Source organism: Petaurus breviceps, unplaced genomic scaffold (genome assembly GCF_028583685.1).
Source record: "Petaurus breviceps papuanus isolate PSGF00001 unplaced genomic scaffold, PetGlider_PUasm1.0 90919, whole genome shotgun sequence".
Classification (NCBI taxonomy): Eukaryota; Metazoa; Chordata; class Mammalia; order Diprotodontia; family Petauridae; genus Petaurus; species Petaurus breviceps.
Genome location: NW_027187378.1, coordinates 11167032 through 11179134, shown reverse-complemented (window position 1 = coordinate 11179134; position 12103 = coordinate 11167032). Strand labels below are relative to the sequence as shown.

The 12103-nt window shown below is 38.9% G+C and overlaps 1 protein-coding gene across 1 annotated transcript; it reads right to left on the bottom strand.

The window, feature by feature from the left end:
- Positions 1-6385: 6385 nt before the first annotated feature.
- On the bottom strand, positions 6386-8705 carry SMIM26 (small integral membrane protein 26). The gene is made up of 2 exons (XM_069075479.1): positions 8465-8705; positions 6386-6781 (listed from the first exon to the last, which is right to left on the bottom strand). Exons 1-2 carry the CDS (start codon positions 8580-8582, stop codon positions 6585-6587), a joined length of 315 nt encoding a protein of 104 aa, XP_068931580.1. The 5' UTR covers positions 8583-8705; the 3' UTR covers positions 6386-6584.
- Positions 8706-12103: the final 3398 nt, after the last annotated feature.

The following is a 12103-nucleotide window of genomic DNA, read 5'->3' as shown; positions in this document are numbered from 1 at the left end:
GATACTAATTTACTGTTGGTGGAATTTCTAACTGATCCAACCATTTTAGAGAATAATCTGGAAACATGCCCAATCTGGAAACATACCCAAGGGGTTATTAAACTGCCTACATCCTTTGATCCAGCAATACCACTATTAGGTCTATTTCCAAAGAGAAAAAAGAAAAGAATCTATATGTTCTAAAATATTTATAGCATCTCTCTTTGTGATGGCAAAGAACTGGAAATTGCAAGGATGCCTGTCAATTGGGAAATGGCTAAACAATTTGTGATGGAATATTACTGTACTATAAGAAATGATGGGCTCATTGATTTTAGGAAAACATGCATAGACTTGCACGAAATAATGAAAAGTGAAATGAGCAGAACCAAGAGAACACTGTATATAGTAACAGCAATGTGGTTTTAAAGACAACTTTGAGCAACTAAGTCATTTTGAGTACTATAAATGTAGAGATCAGAGAACCATGGAGGAACCATAAAATGATGAGGTTTAGGGGTGCTAGAGACCCCAAAATACCAACACACCAGGTCCTGCTGAATGAATTCAACTCAAGTCTTCTCTCAGCCAAAGAAAAGCAAAGTTTATTAAAGATTTGCCATAATGGGTAGAGTCTTAAGGAGCCTAGCCTCTGTATCTGTGACACTTGTATTGGACAAGTGGGCCAGAATCCAATCATCTGACACAGAGTAAGTCTGAGCTAGAAAATTCTAGGCCTTCTCTTTCATGGAGGCAAGATGGGTTCTTATATACAGAAAGGTTGTGGGAGGAATCTAGGGGTGGTCTAGAGGAGTTTAGGGAGGGTCTTCAGGAGGAGTCAAATGAGGTCAGATTCCAGTAATGAGAGATTAAGGGTGGGAAGTAGCTGGATGCCACCTGGAGATGACAGAATGGAGGACTAGTTTAAAGGTAATAAGATTTGTGTATAGATATTTTAAGAGGATCAAGGGTGGGGGCTAGCTAGACAATGGAAGGCTAGGCTAGTAACAGAGATTTGGGCAAGCTATAATGAAAGGCTTATGACCTCAGGCAAATGCCTCATCAAATGGGAAGATTCAGAGTTCAAGGGGGTTCCCAGAGCCTGTACCTCATCATAAATATTCAAATCAGCTAGATAGGATGGAAAACTGATAAATATATGTATAGTATGGTTTTACATATATATAAAAATATACATATTTGTGTCTAATAGTAGCCATCTGTAGGACAGGGTGGGGATGGAGGGAAAAAATATAAAAAGTGCACAGCAGAGAGGAAAAAAATTTAGGAGGCATAAAAAGAAGAGCAACTTTGAAAATTATGCATAGTACTTATTGTATAGTTTTTCAAAAGAAGTAAACCCTGTGAAATGTAAATTTAGTTTTGTAGAGAATCCTCTTTATATGGTGCTGTGTGTTTATGTATTTAAATTAAAAATGAATAAAAATCTAATAAAAAAGAATTATAATAAAAAGGCAAGGAAAGAATAAAAAAGGGAAAAGGAAAAAGTGATTACAATAATTTGTTTTAAAATATTAATGTAATGTTAAATATTCAATGAACTCAAATGGTCAGCCGTATGAAACAGTACTTAGCCTAGCTCTATAATGATATTTGCTTAGTTGAACTGCTTTATTTCTCATTATTTCTATTTTGCCATCTGAAAATGAGTATTTCATTTAATGACTTCGGGAAAGGTGGGATATTGTTGCTAATACCAATAGGATAAAGTATGTCAAGGCTCTCAGCATCTTATAGAAAGAAAAAAAAAATGAATGGATGGAAAATACATTTATTATGGGCCTATTAAGTGCCAGGCACTATGCTAATTTCAAGGGATATAAACACAAGCAAGACAGTCCCAGCCCTTGAGGAGCTTACATTCTAATAGGGAAAAACAATACCCCAGGAGAGAGACAACCAGGTCTAACATTTCAGACATAGTAGCACCAATGCGATATTTACAGTGCCCACAATGACGATAGAGACCATGACTATCTGCATGACGTTCCATCGAAAAATATGCCAGACTCTCCAGATAAAGGATAAAGCTGAGGGATTTATATAGACACCAGAAAACCAAATCCCAAAACCAGTAAGCCAAAGTACCAAAGATATTTAGAAGTCATGATAATGCTGAGTGCCACAGCATCCTTTTAGCCTTCCCACAAACTATACGAGATTAATGTTTACTCACAAAACTCTCCATTTCCTTGCCTAAGCTCTTCTGTCCCCAACTGTCTACAGCTGTCAGTTCTCTGTCCACCAGCTTCTGGTAGGCTCAGCTTCTCCTCAGCACACTCCTCCCACCAAGGCTCCATGTGACTACATTCAGCCTATCAGGGGGCAGAGTTTACTTCGCAGCAGGGAAGCTTCAAACTCCCCCCTAGGTCTATTAAGGGGCAGGGAAGATCTTCAAATTCCCATTCCCATTACAAACATGGATGAAGTAATAGGGTAATTGATTGAGGTGTTGGTAGTGTTGACAAAGGGGAAGAGTAGCAAATGCCACTCCCAGCATGGAGATGACCAGCAAGGAATGTAGGATTTGACAGTGAGTAAGATAAGGTGAAATGCTCCCCAATCAGAACCCAGGATTACTACAAGGCTAGAGCCTTCAGTTCTGGATAAAGATAAAGGCTAGAGGTTCCAAAGCCAGGAAGTACAAGGATATTTAAAAGTTTCAAGGATCCATGATTTCCTTGGCTTTCAACCATTTCAGCTTAAATTATGCTCTTAAACAAAAATTTCTGTAAAAAACTCATTACGTCCAGTAAATGCCAAAATAAACAAATTTTTCTTGAGCTTCAGTCCTGAATTACCAACTGGCTATTAGACATTTTTTTAAATTATGAACTGAAGCACCAAAAAAAAGAGAACATTTCTATGCATTCAGAACACAAAAAGATGATTCTCTATGAAACAAAATCTCCATTTCATACCACTTGATTTTTAAAGTATCTGTATAATATTACATATATGTGTAGATGAAATAAATGCATGTTACATATATAACTATGGTTAAATGGAATTGGAGTGCTAGTCACTGACCCCTAATAAATGTGGGAAATACAACTGGTGGAGGTTTAAAGCAGTAAAAGACATGATCAGATCCCTCAGGGTACCCTAGCACCTTAGAGGAAGATGAACCTAGCCCTGAGAGAGTGGGGCAAAGCACATACAGTAAATATAATGGGTATAGTGGACAGAAGGCTGGACTCTGTAAGTCAGGAAGACCTGAGTTTCTTCCCAGAGTAGTTGTAAGGATAAAATAGCATTTGTAAAGCAATCTGCAAACCTCAAAACACTATATAAATATTAGGTATTATATTATAAATTCTGCATATTACTTTCAGAACTATGCTATTTGTCTGTGCTTCCTTCTGAATTTCCTCATGTAGATCTGAAAAATGTTTCAAAGGCACTAGGTTTATAGATGTTAAAAAAGAAAAGAAACAATCACTGCTCTTAAGGAACTCATAGATCAAATATATAAAGAACAAATCCAAGGTAGTTAGGGAAAAATGGCACTAGCAGCTGGAAGGATCAAGAATGACTGTGTAGAAGGTGATGCTTGAAATGAGGAGAAGAGAGTTCTGGGGGATTCCCAGTGCCAAGGCAAGAAGACAGAAGTTAAAGTGCCATCTATAAGTAACAAAGAGAAGACCAGTATGGCTGAAACTTGGAGCTCAGGAAGACTTAGGTTGTGACCAGACTGTGAAGGGCTTTCAAGGTAAAACACAGGAGAAGTCTGTATTTTATTCTAGAAGTAATAAGTAGCCACTAGATTTTATTGAGGAGCAGCATTTAAAGAAGATCTACATTTTATTGAGGAGCAGTGTTTAAAGAGGATCACTTTGGCAGCTATTAAGGATGGATTTCGAAGTGCCTTGAAACAGGGAAACCAAATTAGTAGTCCATGTGAGAGATATGGCAAGATTTGACACGACTGGTTATGCAGGGTAAGAGAAAGTGAGTTGAGAATAATGCCAAGGTTATGCACCTGGGAGACTGGAACAGTAATGATGTTCTTGAGAGAAATAGTTAAGTTTGACAGAAAGGTAGGATTGGAGAGAAAGGTAATGCTGAATTTGAGATATCTCAGGATATATAGTTTCAGATGCACAACAAACAGATGGCAATGCACGACAAGAGCTTAAGAGATACTAGGGTTAAATATTCAGGTCGGTAAATCCTCTGCATGGACAAAATTAAACTCATCAAAGGAGATAAGGTTACTAAGACAACGTAAAAAAAGAGGAAGGGCCAAGACAAACCTGGGGAAACATCCACAAGTTAGGGGGTATGATACCAAAGAATTTTTATTCAATTGTAATAATGAATAAAAAAAGAAAAATTCAGTTAAATCAACACATCAACAGAGTCTGCCCATATACACATATGCAGTGCCCCACACTGAAAGTCTCCCACCTCTGCAAAGAGGTGCATCTTCCAAACTCTTCTCCAGGGCCAAGCTTCTTAATCATAATAAATATATAGCATTCAGATTTTTTTGGTTCTTTCCACTTACTTTGTTGTAATCATTATGTACATGACATTCTTTGTGCTGCTTGTATCACTGTATCAATTCATATAAGTTTTCTCAAACTGTATGGGCCTTCACATACATTCATGTTTGGCTTACTAATTTTAAAGAAATGGAGTACTAATTTTAAAGAAATGGAATATCCTTGGATAAAAACTTGACTGCCAATGGAGTAAACAAGAATTTATTAAGCACTTATGTCTTAGGTGCTAGTGATTTTTTAAAAAGGCAAAAACAGACCTTGCACTCAAAAAACTCACAATCTAATGCCTAAAACTATTACTAAACATAATTTTGTTTCTTTGGTAACTTACAAGGTCGCTCAGCATCTCAGCACCTCAGGTTGATCATGGATATAAAGTCATCATTATGTAAATACTAATAGGGTAATAGATTTAGGAGACATATTGAATCTGTATTAAGTTAATGTAGGTATCAATGGATCATAGGATCAAGAGCTGAGACTTCAGCAGACCTCTGACCCCTTCATTTTACAGATGAGAAAATTAAGGCCTATGGGGCTTCACTGACTTGTCCAAGACCACCTAAGTAGGGCATGTCAAAAGGTGGGTTCTGAACCTCAATTTTGTTATTCCAGAGCCAGGATTCTTTCTACTATATCCTACTGTCTCCCACTCAGACTATCTTTATCCCTTGCTTGAAAAAAAATTATTTCATTAAGTATTTCCCAATTACATTTTTAAAAAATTTTAACCTTCATTTTTAAAAATTTTGAGTTCCAAATTTTCTCCCTCTCACCCTTCCCCCACCTTGAGAAGGCAAGCAATATTATCAATGATACCTGTAAGTCATGTAAAACATAAAAAGCAAAAAAAAAAAATGCTGAAACACTAGCTTTTTTTAAAAAAGTTATCACTAAGCATTTAAGAGCTTACTATGTTGCCTGGCATTATGCTAGGTCAATCCTATTATGATGCTTTAAGTCTGAATTCAACTGAAAGTGAATGCATTTGAAAAAATTACCTTGTGCTGCTTAGAGGTAGCCAAGTGACACCATGGATGAAGTGCTGGGTTTGGAGGAAGGAAGTCCCAAGTTCAAATCCAAACTGAAGACATTCACTATGTGACTCTGGGCAAGTCACTTAATCTCTATTTGATTCAGTTTCCTTACCTGTAAAATGGTGATAATAATAGCATAATATCCCAAGGTTGTTGTGAGGTTTAAATGAGAAAACAATTGTAGAGCTCTTGGCACTGTGCCTGGTACAATGGAACTAATAGTATGCATTATTAATAATGGATTGTTCCCTTCTCTTCGAAATGTCAATTTCCTTAAAAATCTTTCATTGAGGGGTAGTTAGGTGGGGCAGTGAGGAGAGTACCCACCCTGGAGTCAGGAGGACTTGAGTTCAAATCTGGCCTCAATAACTTGACATACTTGACACTTATTAGCTGTGTGACCTTGGGCAAGTCACTTAACCCCAATTGCCCTGCCTTCCCCCCTCCAAAAAAAAAAATCTTTCATTGACAGGCATACCATTTGAGTAGTCTATAATGGAGAATTCAAATAAGAACATCAGAATGCCACCAATCCACCCTTCTCCTTCCCCAAACTACTAAAATACTGGAGGATCCTAACTAATATGGTACTTAGTCTCTTATTTGAAGGTTTTATGATCTAATTCAGAATACACTTACCACATAGCCATGGAAGAGAAGAAAGACGTGGAGAGGTTCTTACATCAAGCATTAAACAACTTATTAAGCTATATATAATTGCCCCATAAAAGAAACTTACAGTAATAATAAATGCATTTTCAAGACACTAAGCTCAACAAAATTCTACTTCAACATTTACCTAGAATAACTTCGGAGGCATATCTCTTAATGAAATGCAAATTTAGTTGTCTCAAGGAAAGTATTTATTGTACATCATTACAGTAAAATTAGACATTTACATTATATATGTTTGCATATTTTTAAAACAAATTCAAAATTTTAAGTCAATTCTTAAGTCATTTCAAATTTAATTGACAATTAAGTCAATTCAAATTTATACACACCACACCAAAATCCTGATTTGAGCATTAGAAATTAGTCATTCTGATGGAGCTGGACCATTACTCCATGATTTCCAGTAGTTGTAGAGCCTAGTAGTATATGGTACAAAATCTTCTTTATATGTCACAATTGTTTCCACATAAAATCCTCTTTTGGGTTCTGGCTTCTCAGCAGAGTCTTCTGTAAGTGCCTCTTCTTTGGCTAAGTCTTGATCTTTAAGTGCCTCTTCTTTGGCTAAGAAAAGAATTATAATTTCTGTCACTACAAGTACATAAACTGAGACTGTGAAAAGAGACTGTATACTATTTTATTTTAAAAAATAACACCAATATTACATATCTATTGTTGCCACATCCAATACTTGACAAGTATGGGAAAGACTGGTGAACACTTCCAAAGGCTAAAATTTTTTTTCCCAAACCTAGTGCTTCAAGACGATATTGGTTAATTGGGGTCCTTACAGAATTTGGTTGTGAATTTGAGAGCACCAACGTTTTGACATTTTTCAAGTTCTGCCTCAAAATTCTTTACATTTTATTATACTTACTGAGAGGCTGGGTGTGCTAATTTGGGTTAGGCTTAAGGAGCAAATTTAAAAGCAGTAGTTCCCAGCCTCTACTAGACTTTCTATATGTAAACTTAAAAAAATACATATTATTTCTATCTTTTGTTTTTATACAGGCAAAATTTCCCTTTCTTCTCCCCTTCCCACCCTCCCAGAGAGTTATCCCATATAACAAAGCTTTTTTTCAGAAAAAAAAATCAATAAGTGATCCAACACAAAAAAAAATATGACACTATATGTAAATGTGATAGTATATATAAACAGACCCTTAGAGAATTAATGTGGGTTCTCTGTACAATAGATTTGACATTGGAAAGAGCCTAAAGTCATCTACACTATACACTGTAGTCCAATATACTATTTGAAGATCTGAAAACTAAGGCCCTGACAACTTGATTCTATTTTTAAAAACAAAAGTTTTCCTCAAGTGTTTTTCAGTCTTTCTTTTCCTAAGGACACTAGCCCCTTCCCCACAAAAATTGGTAGCAAATTCAGAGAATTAATTTTTTGCTTGTGTCAACTCTTTTTTGCCCATTCTCATAACTAACCATAGCTATACACCTTTCTCACAAAAATCCTGTTTTTAGTTAACTGCCCAATTTGCAGATCTGTCCTTTCTTTGATTTTTGGAAATGTCACTTGGCCACCTAGCCGTCCCCATCTCAAAATTTTGGGTATGTTGTCTCACTGCCGTCATTATCTTTAATAAAATTTTCTACTGTTTCTCCAGTTCATGATTTGTCTCAGCCATTCTTAGGGATGAAATTATTTCTCCAGCATGACTGAAGCAGGTGTGTGATGGGAAGTCATCACTGCTGCTGCTGCTGCTGCTGCCAACACTGAAACTACTAAGTGAACGTTTACACGGCGCTTCTGTGTGCCAGGCATCGTGCTAAGCTTTATTATCCCATTTAGTCCTCTTCACAACCCAGTTTGCAGATAAGGACACTGATGTACACGAAGGTTAAGGGACCTGCCCGGGGTCACATGGCTACTGCACTGGGGCTCGGGCCTTCCTAACTCCCAGCCCAGCGCTCCATCCACTTCACAGACCTTGGAGGGGCAGGCCCTGCTCAACAGCATCACTCAGAGGCAGCCCCACAGAGCGGTGCCTCGGAGCCCAGGAGAGGCAGGGCCGGAGAAGGGCAGGGCTTTACAGGCATTAGCACCCGCGACCCTGGAGGAAGGGGGCTCCACACTACCCCCCTTTACAAGTGAGGAAATGAGAGGTGTAAGGCTGTACCGCTGATCAGCGTCGGGGGCGGAATTTTAACCGAGGTGTTCCAGACTCCAAGACCAGCCCTCGGTCCCCTCCTCCCAGTAGGGCCACCCAGGGAGCCCTCAGTAGGTACCTCTCGCTTGCTTTCTCTTCCAGGCTGAGATGCAAATGGAGCCCACCGTGGTCCAAGCCCCGAAGAGATAGACTAAGGACATCCGCCGGTACCAGACTGTGGCCGCGAGCGGCTGCATGACGCCACCCCGACTGGGAAGCCTCCCCTAGGCAGTTTGCTGGAAACCATGGGGCGCCCTGGGGCCTAGCTGCGAGGCTGCCATGACGCAAGCGCGTCGGCGCCAGGCCTTCCTGAATGGCGGAGCTCCCGGCCAATGAACACCTTCGGAATGCTTGAAATTCCGTTGCATCTTGGGAAATGTAGTCAGCTAACAGAAATATGAAAGACTAAAAACCATTTCCCTATAGAAAGATGGTTAATTATCATGAACAGTTCTCAAAAGAATTGCAATCTATATGAAATAATAGTCCAAATTACTAATAATATGAGAAATACGAGTAAAACCTGGAGGCTCCACGTCAAACCTAGCGATTGGCCAAGATAACAAAAGGCAGTAGTCAATGTTCAAAGGATGTGGGAAATAAGTAATTAATATATTTCTGGTGAAGCTGGTTTTTTCGACACAATCGTTTTGAAAAGCAATTTGAACAAAATCGTCTAAACAGCAATACTCTGACGTAGAGATTCAATTGATGGGCATGTATCCCAAGGAGATCATTGATAAAAAGAAAAGCCTCATATATACAAAATATAACAGCTCACGTGGTGGTGGTAAACAATTGGGAACTCAGGGGGATGCCCATCAGGAGGGAATGGTTGAATAAGTTATGGTATATGAATGTGATGGAACACTATTGTGCTATATGGTGGGGAGAAATTTCGGAAAAACCTGGTAAAGATTTATATGAAACTGCAGAACCAGGAGAACAAATTGTATAGTAACAGTAACACTATTGTAAATATAAACAACTGTGAAAGATTTAATAAATGATTAGTACAGTGAACCACAATGCAAAGAACTTGTGATCAAAAATGCTATCCACTTCCAGACAGAAAATAATGAATTTGGAGTGTTGCTTGTTGCATTTTTTCTTTATTTTTCTTGGTTCCCCCCCCCCCCTCCAATGTGGAAATTCATTTTGTATGACTTCATATGTGTAATGGTGTTTGTATTTCTTGCCTTCTCAGTGAATGTGATGAGGTATGGGCTCTTGTAGCCCCCTTGAGTCCTTGAGGTACAGGCTCTGGGAACCCACCTTGAACTCTGATTAAATCATCCCATTTGATGAGTCATTTGCATGAGGCAATAAGCCTTACATATTGGCTGAGCCCAAGCCTCGGTTACTAGACTTCCCACCTACCCTTGAACAGGCCTAGCCCACCATTGTCTGTAGTCTCCATTGACTTCCCACCCTTAATCACTCACTGATCTCATTAACTTCTCCTGAAGACCCTCCCCAAACTCCTCCCCTAGACCACCCCCTAGATTCCTCCCACAACCTTCTGTATATAAGACCCCATTCTGTTTTCATGTTTGTGAGAGCGCTATAGAATGACCTAGCACAGACTTACTCTCTGTCCAATAAAAGCTATCTTCTAATAAACTTTGCTTGGCTGAGAGAAGACTTGAGTCGAATTCATTCGGCAGGACCGGGCGTGTTGGTATTTTGGGGTCTCCAGAGCAACCCTAACCCTCTTTATGGGTAACCTCTTCAGGTGGGAGAGTAAAGGGAGAGAATTTGGAAATGAAAATAAATGAAAACTGAACGTTCCAAGTCACTAGTAATATGAGAAATGCAAATAAAAACAGCTCAAGTTTTGCCTCATACCTTGCAAAGTGGCTGAGAAAATGAAATCCGGCAACAGTCAATGTTGGAAGGGTTATGAAAAGATGGAAAGTAATTTGGGATTATGCAAATAAAGAGGCTAAAACATTAATACTTTGACCTAGGGATTCCATTGATAGGTATGTATCCCAAGGTGGTCATTGACAAAAAGAAAGTCCCACATGATACAAAATATTTATAGCAGCAATTTTGTGGTTGCAAAGAATTGAAAATAAAATAAACGTCCATCAATTGGGGAGTCAAAGTATGGCACATGAATACAGTATAATGGAATATTATTCTATTTACCACCTTAACGCTCCAAAGTTTTGCTTTATAATATATACAGACAAGTTGTTCTGTAGGAAATAATATGTTGAATACTAAGAATTATGAACTTACATGAGCTATAAAAGTTCAAAGTGAGGTAAACAAGGCCAAGAAAGCAATATACAGAATGACTTCTCCTGTTCAGTCTTGCTGACTCATCATGACCCCATTTGGGATTTTCTAGGAAAAGATATTGGAGTGGTTTGTCATTTCCTTCTCCAACTCATTTTACAGATGAACTAAGACAGTTATGTGACTTGTCCAGAATCACACAGCTAGTGTCAGAGGATAGATTTAAACTCAGGAAGACAAGTCTTTCTGACTCCTGTCCCTGCAGTCTAGCCAGAGTTGTGGAAAGAAAAGTGGAATGAAATCTAAAGAGAACTTCGGCAAGTAAGAAAGGGCAGAATACTTTACAAGATAGGAGAGCAGATAGGATTTGGGAGATGTTCTACTAAGCTTCAGAGGAATGGTTTGGTGGTTAAGACAAAATAAACAGAAGTGTTGTCTGCAGTCAGCAATGGTGCCATCAGTGCCATTTTGACCTATAAAGTCACCACCCTCTCACATGAACCCAGGAATGATTCCTTTAAGGCAGGATCTCTTATATCCAAATCCCCTCCCTCCAGGGTTCCTTATCAAAGAACATAATGGGATTAGTCATGTCTTCCCAGAGCTGAGCTACACTGGGACAGTGGCAGGCGGCAACCAACCAGTGGACCCAGTGAAGACAGGAGCACTCAGTAGCAGTGTGTGCAAAAACTCAAGTGTATTTACCACCTTAATACTTCGAAGTTTTGATTTATAATAAATACAAACAAGTTGTTCTGAAAAAAGCATTGGATGGGGAGTAAGAACATCAGTGCTCTGATCCTGACTTTGTCATTTTGCCACTTTGGGTGTCACTTCTGGTCTTTATAAAAGGTTTGGATACATAATTCTTAGTATGTCTCCAAATTTCTGATGTCAAGGCTGGGGCGATTCAATCTCCCCCCACCCTGCCCCTTGTAATAAGAATGTAAATTTTAAAGATCTTCCCTGCCCCTAGGCTAAAGTGCACCAGAAGCCTGGGGAGGGAGGCTTGTTTTTCAGTAGATACTTTTTGATTGGCCAGTGGGTCAATAAGGTTGTTACATTCTCTGAGCCAGGAGAAGGCTATATAAGCCCTGATGTGTAGCTTTGTTTTTGGGACTCACTTTGAGAAGTGTTTTGTGATTTGATCTGAATTCTGGGAAGCCGTTGTTGAGAGTCCCCCGGCTTTGAAAAACCCAGAATGTGGAAACCCAGATGTTGACTGGGTATGGATGTAATGGTTGGACAGTTTGGAAATCTGTCTACTTGATGTTTCTGTCTTGATAATTATGCCTGTATACTTTGAGGTTCAGGGTGCTGACCTTTTCTCCTGAACAAGGTAAACGATATATGTCTGACTGATTAAAGTAAGCTTGTTAACCCATTTTGAGTTGCTTTCCTTTAACAAAGCAGATCCAAGAACCTGTGGTAGCTGCAAACCTTGAGGACACTTGGGGTGCTTGCCGCTACA

Coding starts and splice junctions, on each gene's coding strand:
- SMIM26 (XM_069075479.1), bottom strand. CDS start 8,582: ATGCAGCCGCTCGCGGCCACAGTCTGGTACCGGCGGATGTCCTTAGTC. Junction 6,782..8,464: donor GAAGAGAAAGCAAGCGAGAG/GTACCTACTGAG, acceptor TTCTTTTCTTAG/CCAAAGAAGAGGCACTTAAA.